Source organism: Megascapheus bottae, chromosome 9 (assembly GCF_031878675.1).
Source record: "Megascapheus bottae isolate mThoBot1 chromosome 9, mThoBot2.hap1, whole genome shotgun sequence".
NCBI classification, from domain to species: Eukaryota; Metazoa; Chordata; class Mammalia; order Rodentia; family Geomyidae; genus Megascapheus; species Megascapheus bottae.
In genome coordinates, this window is record NC_143517.1 from 27,615,135 (window position 1) to 27,630,514 (window position 15,380).

The 15,380-nt window shown below is 38.2% G+C and overlaps 1 protein-coding gene and 1 long non-coding RNA gene across 3 annotated transcripts in view; one reads left to right on the top strand and one right to left on the bottom strand.

Moving 5' to 3' along the window:
• Chmp4c (charged multivesicular body protein 4C) overlaps nucleotides 1–1,695 on the top strand; it is a 43,621-nt gene extending 41,926 nt beyond the window's left edge. For both annotated transcript variants that reach the window (XM_090338995.1, XM_090338994.1), the window contains one exon: nucleotides 59–1,695. In XM_090338995.1, the coding sequence (XP_090195121.1) occupies nucleotides 59–123 (65 nt within the window). In that variant the 3' untranslated portion in view covers nucleotides 124–1,695. The remainder of the gene's footprint in view (nucleotides 1–58) is intronic.
• Nucleotides 1,679–14,239, bottom strand: LOC150058937 (uncharacterized). The gene is made up of 3 exons (XR_016536665.1): nucleotides 14,177–14,239; nucleotides 2,503–2,598; nucleotides 1,679–1,895 (listed from the first exon to the last, which is right to left on the bottom strand). It is a non-coding gene; the product is annotated as an uncharacterized LOC150058937 (long non-coding RNA).
• Nucleotides 14,240–15,380: the final 1,141 nt, after the last annotated feature.

Sequence of the window (15,380 nt, forward strand, 5' to 3'; positions counted from 1 at the left end):
ATGGTGAACTATGAATGATAGTAATTACTAATTTTTAAAAATCCCCTTCATGTTCCAGCATCTTCTAGGAGGGCAGAAGAAGACGATGATGACTTCAAACAGTTGGCAGCTTGGGCTACATAAACTTCAATGGACAGTTTTTCTTTTCCTTTGGATACTGGAATGAACCATTCATTTAAAAAAAGTTGGGTTCTTTTTTTGCCACGCTTAAAAGTAACCAGAGACTTTATTTTATATCCATCCTGGGTGGCTGTTGCTTTTTAAGCTCTATAAGGAAAGTGAGGAAAGAACTCTGCTAGGATGTTAGGAGACCCTGGCATGCACATGCAGTGACTGTTTATCCACCTTGTTCACTATGGAATTTCTGGTTTTGATCCATAGTGGATGTTCTGTATATATTTGTGCCAAGAAATTGAATTCTGCTGATGCATTAGACATATACCAGTTCATAAGCCATTGATGTGGTATATGTTAGGATAGCTGGGAAAATTTGTACATGGAGGTAAGGTTGCTGTGTGTATTCCTATGCCCAGGGTAATGTAAATTCCCCGTGAAGAGACTCTTTAGCTTCTCCTAGAAGAGACTTCTTGTAGAGAAGCTTTGTATGAATCTATACACACATAGCTTCACTTGAGTTTTGCTGTTTAAAATTTTAAAGCAGCTCTAATTGACATTTATTATGCCAATTAAGCTTGGAATGGGGCAATTGACGCGCTTCCCAAAATGTCTGAAAGTGCTAATGGTTTCCACAGCTGAGGGAGACTCTCTGGGGGGTACTTCAGCCACTTAGGGAGCTGCATTGCCACTTGGAGGCCATTATGATGCTGTTTTGACTTCAGCATGCTTGTTCACTCTCTTCTGTGTTGTGTTCTCGTGTACATTTTTAAATACTTCACATGATATACTTTGTAAATATATAAAATTATTGGCAATCAAAAGTTTACCTTAAAGTTTTGGCTATCATTATTTTTTAATGAAAATAAACTATAAAATGATTTATACTCTATAATATAGGAGCATACAATAACAAATGTTCTGATACAAAACATTCAGGTCTTATATTCATTTGTTTAGTGATCGTGGACTACTACTAGTCCAAAAGATTTCAGTCCTCAGTCCTGGCTTCCAGAGTCTTTGCCCCCCTCCATCTTGCTACTTACATAATGCCATAAAGTCTCTGAGTATTACACAGTTTAAAAATTGGACTTGATGACTCTTAAAGATTCAATTAGGTGTTTTGTCTATGCTTTTTTTTTTCTTGGCAGTCTTCTTGCCCTACAAATCACTAATCCTAGATCTTTTTACTCCCTTATATCCTGGTTCAAATGCCCCTTGTCTTAGTAAACTTTTCTTGATTTCCTGGTCTAAGTTAGGCCTTCCCATTATATATTATATCCTTACTGTATATTTTATTACAGCACTTTGCTCTCTCCTACCACTTTTCAAGATTTATATTACATATTCACTTGAGCAATTATTCAGTTATTGTTGTTTTTCTCTGTTAGGCTGCCATAACCTGAGGGCAGACACCATTTATTTTGTCGTTCAATAGTTCATCCCCAGCTCTTGGCAGGTTTTCATGTACAGTAGCCATTCAATCAATATGTATCAAATGAACAACGATTAAATTTTATATCTTTTGGACTCTGATTGACTAATTGGAATTAGACTTACCTCTGCTCTTCAATAACCAGAAACAGGACAAAGTTTATAGAAGACAATTGTTTTCAGATGTTGGACAGTCATGTCTGTGTTGATTCCTCTGTGAAGGAAGTCAATGATGTGAGCACTGCAGTGCCTGGCTCTGTCTTTGTAGGGAAGGGAAACCCAAGATATCTTCATTTTTTTTGCTGATCTGTGGGACTTTGTAGGCCAGAGTCCTGCATAGGAGGTGGCTTTGTGGAAGAACATGTATGCACATGAGAGTAGAAGGTGTGAGTTATGGTTGAAGGTTTGTGTTCCCCAAATGATTGCATTGTAATCCTAACTCACAAGCTGCTGGCATTAGGAAAGGAGAACTTTCAGAAAGTGTTGATGTCACAAAGGCAGAGCCTCCAGGAGTACCATTTTTCCTTATGAAATGTAAGCCCAGCTGGGCAACAGGGGAGTCATATCTGTAATCCTAGACATTCAGGATGCTGAGATCTGAGTACTGCACACACACACACACACACACACACACACACACACACACACACACACACACACACACACTGAGGCCAAGAGAGCTTCCTCACAGCCTTCAGCTATGAGCTGAAGGTGCTGGCTGTGAACTAGCTGTGCATCCTCACCTGTCTGCTGCTGCCTTGAACTCGGGCTTCTCAGCTTCTAGAACTGTGCTAAGTAAATTTCTGTTATTGATATACTCCCAGACTATAGAGTTTTGTTAAAAGGCTGGGATGAAGCCTAGGAAATGCTAGCCCTGTGCAAAGAGGTCTCTTCAGGCCCTTGACCTAACCCACAGCCCACACAGGGTCAGAAATAGTTTGTGCAACAACTTACCAAAGTAGAAAAATTTTCTAAGATGGGTTCTTAGACGAGCATTGCTTCAACAGTGAGGTCAAGTTCTATGTAGATTGAAGGCTGTTTGGGGCCTTTCTTAAAAAGGTTGAAAACAAGACAAGGATAAAATGATTCCAAGTAATAATCTACAGAAAAATGTCCACAAACACGATAATATAAAAACTAATAATTATAAAACAACTAAAACAGTTCCCCTAGCTACTCAGGAGGCTCAGGTGTGAGGATCACAGTTCAAAGCCAGCCCCGGCACTAAACACCATGAGACTCTTTATCTCCACTTAACCACTAGAAAACGGGAAGTGGCACTGTGGCTCAAGGGGTAGTCTTGAGCTGAAGAGCTCAGGGACAGCACCCAGGCCCAGAGTTCAAGCCCCATGACTGATCCCCCCCCCAAAAAAAATAGACATATATAAAAGGAGTTTGGCCTAGTGGTATCGTGCTTGCCTAGCGTGCACGAAGACCTGGGTTCAATTCCTCGGTACCACATACATAGAAAAAAGCCGGAAGTGGTGCTGAGGCTCAAGTGGTAGAGCTCTAGCCTTGAGAAAGTCCAAGGACAGTGCTCAGGCAAAAAAAAAAAAAAAATAGAAGGCAAAGATGTTAAAGCAGCATTTAAAAATGCAATCCATATGTTCAAGGAAAGAGAGGAAAGCATGGTTATGATGAGACATATGGAAGCTATATGTAGAAAATATTCAAATTTAAACTCCAGAGATGAAAAATGTATTGCCTGAAGAGAAAAATACCATGGTTAGTATTATCAATAGACACTGAAGAAAAGCTGTATACATTTGAAGATAATGCATAAATAACCTTTAGTAAAACTGAGAAAAAAGGACTGGATGGAAAAAAGAGGCAGGTATAGTGGTTCTTGCTGTAATTCAAGTTACTAAGGTGGATAAGGTCAGGAGGTATACAATTTGAAGTTAGCCCTATAGGAAGTCAATGAGACTCCATATCAAGCCATAAAGGCTGAACATGGTGCCTATATAGCTGTTATCCAAGCTACAGAGGAAGTAGAAACAAGAGGATTGCATTCTTTAAATTTAAACTTTCTGTTAACTTAAAAATTGGGTTTCGGGGCCAGGAGTTTTTTTTGGCCTAGTGGTTAAAGTGCTTGCCTACCATGCACGAAGACCCGGGTTCGATTCCTTGGTACCACATATATAGAAAAAGCCGGAAGTGGTGCTGAAGCTCAAGTGGTAGAGCTCTTGCCTTGAGAAAGTCCAAGGACAGTGCTCAGGCCCTGAGCTGAAGCCCAGGACTGGCAAAAAAATAAAAAAAATTGGGTTTTGGTTCATTTACTAGAAAATATTATTTGAACATGGGTATGCAAATCTGCTTTTTCTCCTATAAAATATATGAGATCTATGCATAGACCAGGATTTTTGTTTTGTTTTATTTCTGCAATGGGGGACCATGTAGACCCAGGCTTTTCCTACTTTAGCTTCCTAAGTGTAGAGTTACAAATATGAACCATCACATCCAATCCTGGATCAAGATTTCTTTTCTTTTTTTTCTTTTTTGTTGGTCAAGGGGAACTCTGGGCCTAGTGCTGTCCCTGAGTTCTTCAGTTCAAGGCTCTACCATGTTGAGCACAGCTGCACTTCCTGGATCAAGATTTCTCAAGCAAATTTTCATCTCGGCTGGGTATATCTACTTTAAGTTTAATATACACTTTAGATTTCAATAACAGTACAAAACAAGATGATTTGGGGGTGGAAAGGGGGACAAAAACCTGAGAAGAGGTATCAAGGTTGGAGAAGTAATATACCCATTACCTGACAAATGTAACTGTAGCCCTTCAATACAAAAAAAGTGCAAAATTCCTTAACAATTTGATATTGGTTACACATTGAAATACAATTTATTTTGTTCAATAAAATATATGATTGGAGATTTATCTCAGATTTCTTTCTGCTTCTTATAGAGATGGCTATTAAGAAATCACATATGTGTTGGTTTACAGTGATACTGATTAGTCCTGGACAAACTAACTCCTTATTTTCTAAGAGGACACAGATAATGTAGGAAGTATGCTGAAACATTAAAAAGTAATTTTGTACTATAGATGAAATGAAATAAAAAATTGGCTCATGTAAACACTTCTGGCCTAGCCATTTAGATCCTCTTCAAATGAGAAGCAGGACAGGGAAGGAACTGTTAAAGTGCTAAAATCAAGGTGATCCTATCTAAAGAAGAGGAAACAAAAGAGGCTCATCCAAAACCCAACCCACCAACACAATGTATTGATATACACTCAACAGCTGAGAAAAATTTAATCCCCACCCAAACATTTTCTCCTCTTCGGCAAACAGAGTTTTAGCACTGACTTCTTTAGTTAAAATTGGAGCAGGAAATAGTTTATACATCATCAGGTTATATGTCTTAGGAAAGAAATTGGATAATGCATTAAAGTTAGCAAGTATAGTACAAAGAAAAAAGGGAAGGGACTCAGATAAGACATGCCTAATAAGGATATCTTGGCTTGCTACCATTCTATTACAGCCCCAGGAGATGAATTGATTAAATATTAATCAATTTCTATCCCATCGCTTCACTTTCTTTCTCCTATTTCCTTAATTTAAGACAGGCATGAAAGTTTCTGATGGAGAAAATATTTCTTAAAGTAGCTAAAAATTCGTGGCCACCTTCAAATTCCCTTTACATCATTTATTACTTGGCTCACTAGAAACTTGCTTACACTATATATACAAGATGAGCTATTTTTCAGAAGGAAAAGACTTAGTATACATTAACAGAGCAGGATGAAGTATCCAAGTTTTATTTAGGAGAGAGAGATGTACAAACACTGAGCAAATCGATATGGTTCTGATTAAGAATGGTTCTTTGGAATGTTTCTAGTATTTTATACAATTATATATGTCAGGAGAATGAAGTGTCTCCTTTCTGCAGTAGAAAAAGCTTGTGTTTCGGGACTCTGTGGTGTGTGGAAGGGATAGCACGTCCATGTTGACTATTTTTGTTACAGAAGTATCTTCTCGGTGACTTTGCCCTCCACAGTTCCAGTTCTGTCTACAAGTCAACTGTGGTCCAGAAATATTAAAAGGAAAATTTCAGAAATTATTTCTAACTTTTAACTTGTATGCTGTTCTTAGTATTGTGATAAAATACAGTGCTCTCTTGATGTTTCTCTTGAGAAATATGTTGCCTATCTAGTATATCCAAATGATACAGGCTACCTGTGCTTAGATATAGTCATCTTAATTATCCAGGCCAAATGTCTTAGCATCACAGTCCATTATTTTACTTCATAATGGTCCCAAAGGGCAAGATTACTAGCAATGGAGATTTTTATTATAGGATATTGTGAATGTTAGAATTGTTCTATTTTGTTACTAGACCTTATTGTTAATCTCTTATTGAGCCTAACATAACAAGTTAAACCTGATTGCTAACATACATGCATAGAAAAAACGGGTGTGTATATATATGGTTTGATTGTATCTATAGTTTCAGGCGTCCATTGAGGTTCTTAGAGAACGTATTTCCTGCACATAAAAGAGAAGTACTGTAAAGTATATTCAACATAGACAAGTACATGTATGCTATATGCAGATCATATATGATATAGAATATATGCTTGATATATCTGATATGATATTTATATATCAGATATATCTATATTAATATGCTATGTATATCTTGCATATATTTGAAAACCCGTTTCTCCTTGCCTACATGTCTTCCTTGTGATCCTCATATCTCTTATCTTTCTCATGCCTCTTAAACATGAATCTTTCCCATATTTTCCATGATTTAGGTGTTTGCTCCCTCCCTCCCCCTCCCCCCCTCTCTCTTTTTTTCCTTGTCTAGTCTTTGTAGACCTTATTTCAATACTGCTTTAATCATCACTTCTATGGGAATGACTCAAGAAGAAATTTATTTACATAATCAATATTTATTTATTATATACTTGCTGTATGTTGAGGTCTGCACTAAGTCTGCAAATTGCAGTTAATAAAGTCTGTTTGTCTCATCCTAGTTTTCATGGTTTTCTTTTTTCTTATCTTTTACTTTTTTATATCTATTCTTGGATCTAAAATCTCTCATGAACAACATGTAACTAGGTTATAGTTTGTTTTTGTGACCGAGTGTCAACCCAGGTTGATATAGATCAGCTAGAAAGCCCCGGCTGACCTCAAACTGACGATCTTCCTTCTTCAGCTTTCTTAATTCCAGGATTACAGTAATATGTCACCCCACCCAGTTTAAGTCAAACTTTTTTGTCAATCTCTACTTTTTTAATCAGAGCTTAATCCATTTACACATAGTGTAATTATTGCATGTGCATTTTGCTTTTTGTGTTTTATAGATCTACTATGATTTGAATGTCTGTGTCTTTCTCTAAAATTCATGTTAAGCTTAATTCTGGTAAGAAGTGGTGGGCCCTTTAGGGAAGAATTTATGTTATGAGGAATCTGACCTTGTAAACAGGATTAATAACCTTTAAAAGAGAGTTGGAGAATAGCCTGATCTTTCCAAGTCTCATGCTATGTGAGGACATAGTATTCATCCAAGGACTCTCTTTTGCCTTCTTACATTTAAGAACATACAATTTCCCTTCTCTCCCACCTGAGGGTACTGTGAAATGTTCTCCTTGGACACCTTTATCTGTGGTTGATTTTTTATTGAAGATGTCTTGTACAGTTGGCCTCTAACTCCATTCCTTCATCTCTGACTCCTAAGTAGCTGGGAGTAGTCATCTGACCTGTTGCAACTGGGTGTTATTGTGCTTGCATGCTGATTTTGTGTGGGGAGCTGCGAGGGCAGCGCCTTAAAGATGGCACCGGTTTCCGCCTTCCGCCATCCCGACGGTGAGTGCTCTCTGTGAAAAACAACTCCTTATATGGCTAAGTTTTAGCTTCTGGCGTAGTTGGCCCTATCGGCATCTCCCATGTGGCTTTTCAGGATTGGCCAGGCGGATGTCTTATAAGACCGGGGATAGTTGGGGGGGGGGGGGGAGAAAAAGGAAGAAGGAGAAAGGAAGAAGCTTGTTAAGGGTTCCTGAATAAACTACTTGGAGAAGAATCCTGTGTCGCGTCTTCCTTGCTGGTCGAGGCGGAAGCGACAATTTTGTCTCCTACTACTATAAGTTCTGACAATTTTGATGGCATGTTTAGTCTTGTCATCTGCAAACATGGATGATTTAAACGTCCATCATCTCCAATTTGCCTTGTTCATCTTGCTAAGACTCCTAGCATGCTTGTGCATGCTTGTCTTACTCCTCATCTTAAAGGGAAAACTTTCACCCTTTTTCCCATTCAGTAGGATACTGATGGTGAGTTTTTCATATACATTTTTAACATATGTCCTTTATATACCTAATTTTTTGAAACATCTTTTGATTCAGTTTTGATAGGTTGTACACATTCATGAATCATGATTTGTTTCAAATTTCAGGGTTATTTTTTAGTATATTATTTTTCACAGTGATTTTATATAATTTTTTTTTTGTTCTGTGCTATCAATTGTAAGGTCCTCAACAGATTTTGGAATGCTCTTTGATAAGAGAGCGAAAAAAAGTAGGATGGAAGAAAGATAGCCTCTTCAACAAATGGTGCTGGGAGAACTGGTTAAGCACCTGCAGAACATTAAGTTGAATCCTTATATGTCATCCTGCAACAGAATTCCAAATGGATCAAAGACCTTGAGGTAAAGGCAGATACCCTGAAAAGGTACACTAGGGCTCCTTGGCACAGTTCAAAACTTTCTTATTAAAAGCCCCTAAACACAACAAATTAAAGAAAGTTTAGACAAATGGAGCTGCATTAAACTGCAGAGATTCTGCATGGCAAAGGACATAGCTAGCAAGTTAAATAGGAAATCCACAGAATGGGAAAAGATTTTCACTAGCCATACAACAGACAAGGGCCTCATATCTAAAATATACCTACACCTCAAAAAATTGAATCTCTCGAAAACAAATCCTTAAAGAAACAACCATCCCATTAGACGTTGGGGTAAAAACTTAAAAAGAGAGTCTTCTCTGAAGAGGAAATAAGAATGGCCTATAGACACATGAAGAAACCCTCAACTTCTCTGGCCATAAAGGAAATGCAAATCAAAACGATCTAAGATTCCACCTCACTCCAGTTAGAATGGCCAGGATCAAGAAATCTAATAACAACAGATGCTGGAGGGGATGAGGCCAGGAGGGATCACTACAACACTGTTGGTGGGAATGTAAACTCATTCAATCACTCTAAAAAGCAGTATGGCAATTCCTCAAAAGACTTAAACGCAGAGCTCCCCTATGACCCAGTAATTCTGCTTCTAGGCATTTACCCAAATGTCCAGAAACAAAAACATACTAAAGCTACTAGTACAATGATGTTCATTGCAGCGTTATTTTTTCAATTTTTGTGGAAAGATAAAATATATTTCCACAAAAATATTTAGCCTAGTGAGTTTTATCTAGTGAGTTCTTTGTTTATTATTATTATCGAGGTAATGTATAGAGGGGTTATAATTACATATGCCAGGTAGTAGGTGCATTACTTTTCAGACATTGATACCCCTTTTTATGTTTTTGTCCCCATTTCCTTCCCCCCATCCCCTCTGAATCATCTTGTTTTCCCCACTTCCCTTTCCTATTTAAAATAAACAAATTAACGTATACACAGTATACCAGGTAACAAAGTCAGATACAATAACAATATGAGATTAACCAAAGGGCAAAGGAGAAGAGATAACATAGTACATTATGAACAATAATCACTCAAGATAAAGCTCTAGTTTCCATATCCTAGAGAGCCTTTCATTTAGTCTTATCCTACATAACCGTATGTACCTAGGTTTTGTGCTATTGTAATCCTCTGCTAGGAGAGTCCTAAATATGTACTAATTATTACAAGTGAGGGAAACCATCTATGTTCCTTTGAGTCTGGCTTACTTCACTTAATATGATTTTTTCCAAGTCTTTCCCTTTCCTTACAGATGGGGTGATGTCGTTCTTTCTGATAGTAGCATAAAATTCCATCATGTATAAATACCACATCTTTGTTATCCAGTCATCTCCTGAGGTGTATCTGGGTTGGTTCCATATCTTTGCTATGGTAAATAGTGCTGCAATGAACATCGTTGCGCTAGTGGATTTAGTATGTCCTTGTTTCTGGATTGCTAGGTAAATGCCAAGTAGTGGAATTGCTGGGTCATAGGGGAGCTCTTTTGAGGAACCATGATATTGCTTTCCATAGTGGTTGAACAAGTTTACACTCTCAACAACAGTGTTGCAGCAATCCCTTCTGGCCACATCCCCACCAGTAGCTGTTGTTACTGGATTTCTTGATCATGGCCATTCAAACTGGAGCGAGGTGGAATCTCAGAGTTGTTTGGATTTGCATTTCTTTTATGGCCAGAGATGTCGAGCATTTCTTCATGTGTCTATAGGCCATTCTTATTTCTTCTTCAGAGAAGTCTCTCTTTAAGTCTTTAGCCCATCTTTTAATAGGATGGTTGTTTCTTTGGAGATAAGCTTTGGAGTGATTCAATTTTTTAAGCTGTTGATATATTTTAGACATGAGGCCTTTGTCCATTGTATGGTTACTGAAGATTTTCTCCCACTCTGTAGGCTTTCTAGTTAACTTGCTATGTCCTTTTCCATACAGAAGCTCTGCAGTTTAATGCAGTCCCATTTATCCAGACTTTCTCTGGTTTGTTGTGTTTCTGGGTTCTTCTTAAGAAAGTTTCCACCTGTGCCAAGGAGACCTAGTGTATCTCCTATTCCTTCTTGTAAAGTTTTCAGTGTATCTGCTTTTACCTCGAGGTGTTTGATCCATTTGGAGTTAATCCTGGTCCAGTGTGACAAAGAAGGATCTAACTTTAGTTTTCTGCAGGTGCTTAACCAGTTCTACCAGTGCCACTAGTTGAAGAGGCTGTCTTTCTTCCATTCTATTTTTTGGCCCCCTCATCAAAGATTAGGTGGCCATAGGTCTGTGGATTAATATCTGGGTCCTTAGTTCTATTCCATTGGTCTTCAGACTTGTTCTTGTGCCAGTACCAAGCTGTTTTGGTCACTGTAGCTCTGTAATAGAGTCTAAAGTTTGGTATTGAAATTCCTCCAGTGCTGTTCTTTCTGCTAAGAATTGTTTTTGCCATACGGGGTCTTTTATTATTCCATATGGAATTTTGGTTTGTTTCTTCTATTTCTTTAAAGAATGACATTGGGATATTTATGGGTATTGCATTGAATATATTGCTAGCCCTTGGCAAGAGTGCCATTTTCACGATGTTAATTCTTTCAATCCAGGAACATGAGAGGTTTTTCCATTTCCTCAGTTCTGCTTTAATTTCCTTTTTCAGGGTTTTAAAGTTTTCATCATAAAGGTCTTTTACATTCTTAGTTAATTCCTAGGTTCTTTATTTTCTTTAAGGCTATTGCAAAAGGAGTTGCTTTCCTGATTGTTGCCTCGTTCCTCTCATTGTTGGCATATAGGAAGGCAGTTGATTTTTGAGGGTTAATTTTATACCCTGCTTCCTTGCCAAAATTTTGAATCAGTTCAAGCACCTTTGAGTGGAGTCTATAGGGCTCTTTAAATACAGAATCATGTCATCGGCAAAGAGGGAAAGTTTCACTTCCTCTTTTTTTTTTTAATTTGGGTCTCCTTTATGCTTGTTTCTTGCCTTATTTCTCTAGTTAGGAATTCTAATACTATGTTAAGGAGGAGTGGAAAGAGTGGGCATCCTTGTCTTGTTCCTGATTTTCGTGGAAATTCATTGCCCCATTTGTAAGAAAATGGAAAGTCTTGGAAAAAAATCATATCAAGTGAAGTAAGCCAGATCCAAAGGAACATAGGCTCAATGGTTTCCTTCATTTGAAATAATTAGTACACATCTAGGACTCTCTTAGCAAAGGATCACAGTAGCTCAAAAGCTATGGTCATATAGGATGAGACCAAACAAAATGAACTGTAGGATATGGAAACAAGAGGTTTATCTTGTGATTTTTGTTCTTAATGTACTATCTGCAGTTATTTCTTTTCTCTTTTTCCCCCATATGTTTTATCTCATGTTGTTACTGCAACTGACTTTGTACCTGGTATTTTGTATATCCATGTGTTTGTTTATTTGAAATAGGGAAGGGGAGGGGAAAAACAAGATATTGGGAGAGGGTGGGAGGAGGAAAATGGGGACAAAAACATGAGAAGGGTTATCAATGTGTGAGAAGTAATGCACCCACTACCTGATGACTATAACTGTAACCCTTCTATACATTATCCCGACAATAACATACAATTAAAGAAACTTAAAAAAACATCAAAAATGAACATGGAATGTTGGTGATATTGTGCTCATTAGCTTGTGGACTTTTGGACTTTTCTTGTATTAGTCATTTAGAAGCCAGTTATTTAATATCTGTATGTACTTCATCTTCTGTCAAGTTGGAGTGCTAATAGATTGCAGTATGAGGAGACATATGTTATGATTCCCATATTTTTAAATCTATTGAGGTTTGACTGGGAGAATATTCTGAGGGTTAAGAAGGCAAATGTATATTATGCAGCTTTTGGGTTAAATGTTCTGTAAATGTTGGTTAGGTCCATTTATTCTGTAATATGGTTCATTTCTGATGCTCCTCTATTGATTTTATGTTTGGATGATCTGTCCATTGAGGAAAGTGAATATTGAAATTCTTCAGTGTTATTGTATTTGAGTTTCTCTTTCCATTTAGATTAAATATTTGCTTTATGTATTTGCAAGTTCTGTATTGGTATCTATGTATTAATTTCTATATTTTCTTGTAGAATGATTGATTTATTAATATATAATGACATCTTTGGCTCTTCATGCAACTTTTAAAGCCCACTTAAACTGATATCAGTACCTATTCCTGTTTGTTTTTTGAATTTTCTTTTTGTGATTTATCTTTTCCAGTCAAGGAAATATTCTGAACGGTGATCTATTTACATTTTATAATGTTCAATCTGTTACACAAAGTGAGAATGTATTGTAAAGGAGAAAATTGGATATCAAGAAATCAACCAAGAGGCTACAGCAGCATCATGGAAAAAGTACTGAAAGGAAGAAAATGAGAGAATGTCTACGAGGCTAAAGGGGAGTGGAAATTCCAAGTGTACCCAACTCTAGTCCAAATGGTTCAGCAGATGAGGGTGGCATTTTGTGTGTGTGTGTGTATGTGTATGTGTGTGCACATGTGTGTGTGCGCCAGTCTTGGGGTTTGAAACTACGTTTGGGGTGCTATCCCTGAAGTTGTTTTTGGTCCACTAGTTGAGCCATAGCTCCACTTCTACCTTTTCCAGTGGTTAACTGTGGATTAAAGTTTCACAGATTATGCCGGGCATGGCGGCTCATGCCTGTGATCCTAGCTACTCAGGAGGCTGAGATCTGAGGATCAAGGTTCAAAGTAATCTTGGTGAACAAAAGGACCTGAGACTCTTATCTCTAATTAACCTCTAGAAAATGGGAAGTGGGGCTTGGCTCAGGGTAGGGTGGTAGCCTTGAGCTGAAGAGTTCAGAGCTCAGGGACAGTGCCCAGGCTGAGTTCAAGCCCCATGATTCCCCTCACCCCCCACCACACACACACACACACACACACACACACACACACACACACACACACACACACACACACACAAGTCTCACAGATTTTCCTGCTTGGCTGGCTTTGAACCACCGCCCTCAGATCTCAGCCTCCTGAGTATTTAGCATTATAGGCATGAGCCACTGGCCCAGGAGTGGCATTGTTTCGGAGAAGAGTGACGTCTAGAACAGGGGCAGATTTGGAGGAAGGAGGAATGGAGAGCTTCAGCATGGTTTTAAGTATCAACACTGAAGTATTCACTGAGGTCGATTGGTGGAAGAGATGGGCATTGGCAGTGCAGAAAGCAAGGCAGAAGAGAACGCAACTGGAGAACAGCCAGTTAGTGGCGAATGCAACTGGACAAGAGGATCTATACAAAGGGAAAATCTAAGAAGTGTGTGACTTTTAGTGATATGTTACCGTGTCCTATTTCTAGCTGAGCAAGCAGCTGCCTGTTCAATGAAAGACACTTCTTTCAGGGTATCAGAATTTCCTTCAAAAGGAAGATAGAGACCAGCAAGAATTTTATTTTCAATCAGGTAAATGTACCATTTTTAGAAAATTAGCTGGAGAAAAAGAAAAGCAATGGAACCAAAGCAAAAGTAAAGTTTTCACACACACACACACACACACACACGATTATGAGGAAATGAAATGACTAATACATTTGTTCTGGAAGAGAATTATTAACATCTACTAAAAGCAGGCCTATGTCAGCACAGTATAGCTGGCTTCTTATTGGAAAAGAGGTCAGATATAGCAGCAAATTAACTGAAAATATATTAAAGCTCAAAGATGGTTGATAAAGCCATAGTTTGGACTAAAAATAGTGAAAGGAAGGGGGTATGGTTTGCATATGAGATATTTCTCTCAGGCTAAAGTAGAATGCCTGCTGAAACTATTATGGGAAGTGACAGGAATGTTGGGAGATGGTTGCAATTTTAGGAGGTGGGAGTAAGGCACAATTGCAGAGAGACTAGGACACTAAGGTGTGAATTTGAAAATCATTCCTGGCCCAAAGCCTTTTCCTCACTCTCTGCTTTCTGTCATCATGAGGAGAGCAACTTGTTCCTTCTCATGCTATCTCACCGTGATAATTCTGACTCACGATCTGCTCCAAATCAACAAAGTCTCCAGGATTGGTGACTGTAGTCTTTAAAACCACAAGCGAACATATTTCCTCCATCTCCTTGTCTCAGAAAATACTTTTGTCACAGATCTGCAAAAGTGACTGAGATTAAGGTTCAATTTCAATGTTTAATGTTCTTATCTTATGGAGCTTAGAAGAAGAAAGCTCATCAAAATATTCTTCAGTGAGAAATATATTTCTGTTTATGCTATTGGAATGGTAGTTGACTTATTGCTACCTAGCTTCATGTCTTCTCTTTGATTAGGTTTTTTTTCAGTTGTCTACAGAATGAAATGCTATTACTGATGTTGGCCACTAGGCGGCAGGCTAGACCCATCGCAAATGTTAAGATGGCACCAACAAAATGTCTTTGCAGTTATCGCCTTCTGTGGGAAATTGATACTGGTTTGGCTTTTATTAATTGAAATTTGGGGAAGAAAAATCACTCTTTCTAAATAGGAAGCCTCATTTTTTGCTTCTTCCTTCCTCTGCATCCTGCAGATTACAAAAAGGAGATTTCACGTGACAAACAATAGGAGAGTTAAAAGGAAAGGGAAGAAAGAAAGGAAGGAAGAAAGAAAGAAAGAAAAAGAAGGAATCCCCTTTTCCTCAGTACAGGTAGTCAGGGATATGGTAACAGGGAGCTGATCTGATCTCCTGGAAAGTCTACTATATTCTCAAGGAATTTACAGAAGACCAACGATCTTGCTCAGACATAGACAGGAGACTAGAGGTTGCTTGTTAACACACAGCCCCAGAGGGAACACTTCTTCTCTTCACTGGTAGATATCCTTGCTGGAGTAACCCACCCTGTAGTTAATTCAGAGAAAAGCTTTCCTCACCCCACGGGTTCCAGGCATTGTACCTGTGTCCACACTCTTTGTGTATTTTATTCTTTCAAGGTTCCTCTTAGATAAGCATTTATTTCCTACAGCTGTACATGAGGGAATGAGACTTCAGAGAGATTCAGTCTGGCTTCCGAATGGCTAGAAATTTGACTGTGTATTCATTTTCTGCTAGTGTGAAGCCAATTATTGAGAAGAGAAGCATAAAATGATGCAAAGCCACCATTTTACATTTCTGTAGCTGTAAGTACAGCACACTGGATCTCAGGGGCTGAAGATGATAGGATGGATAGTACTGCATTCTAGAAGGGGAAAAATC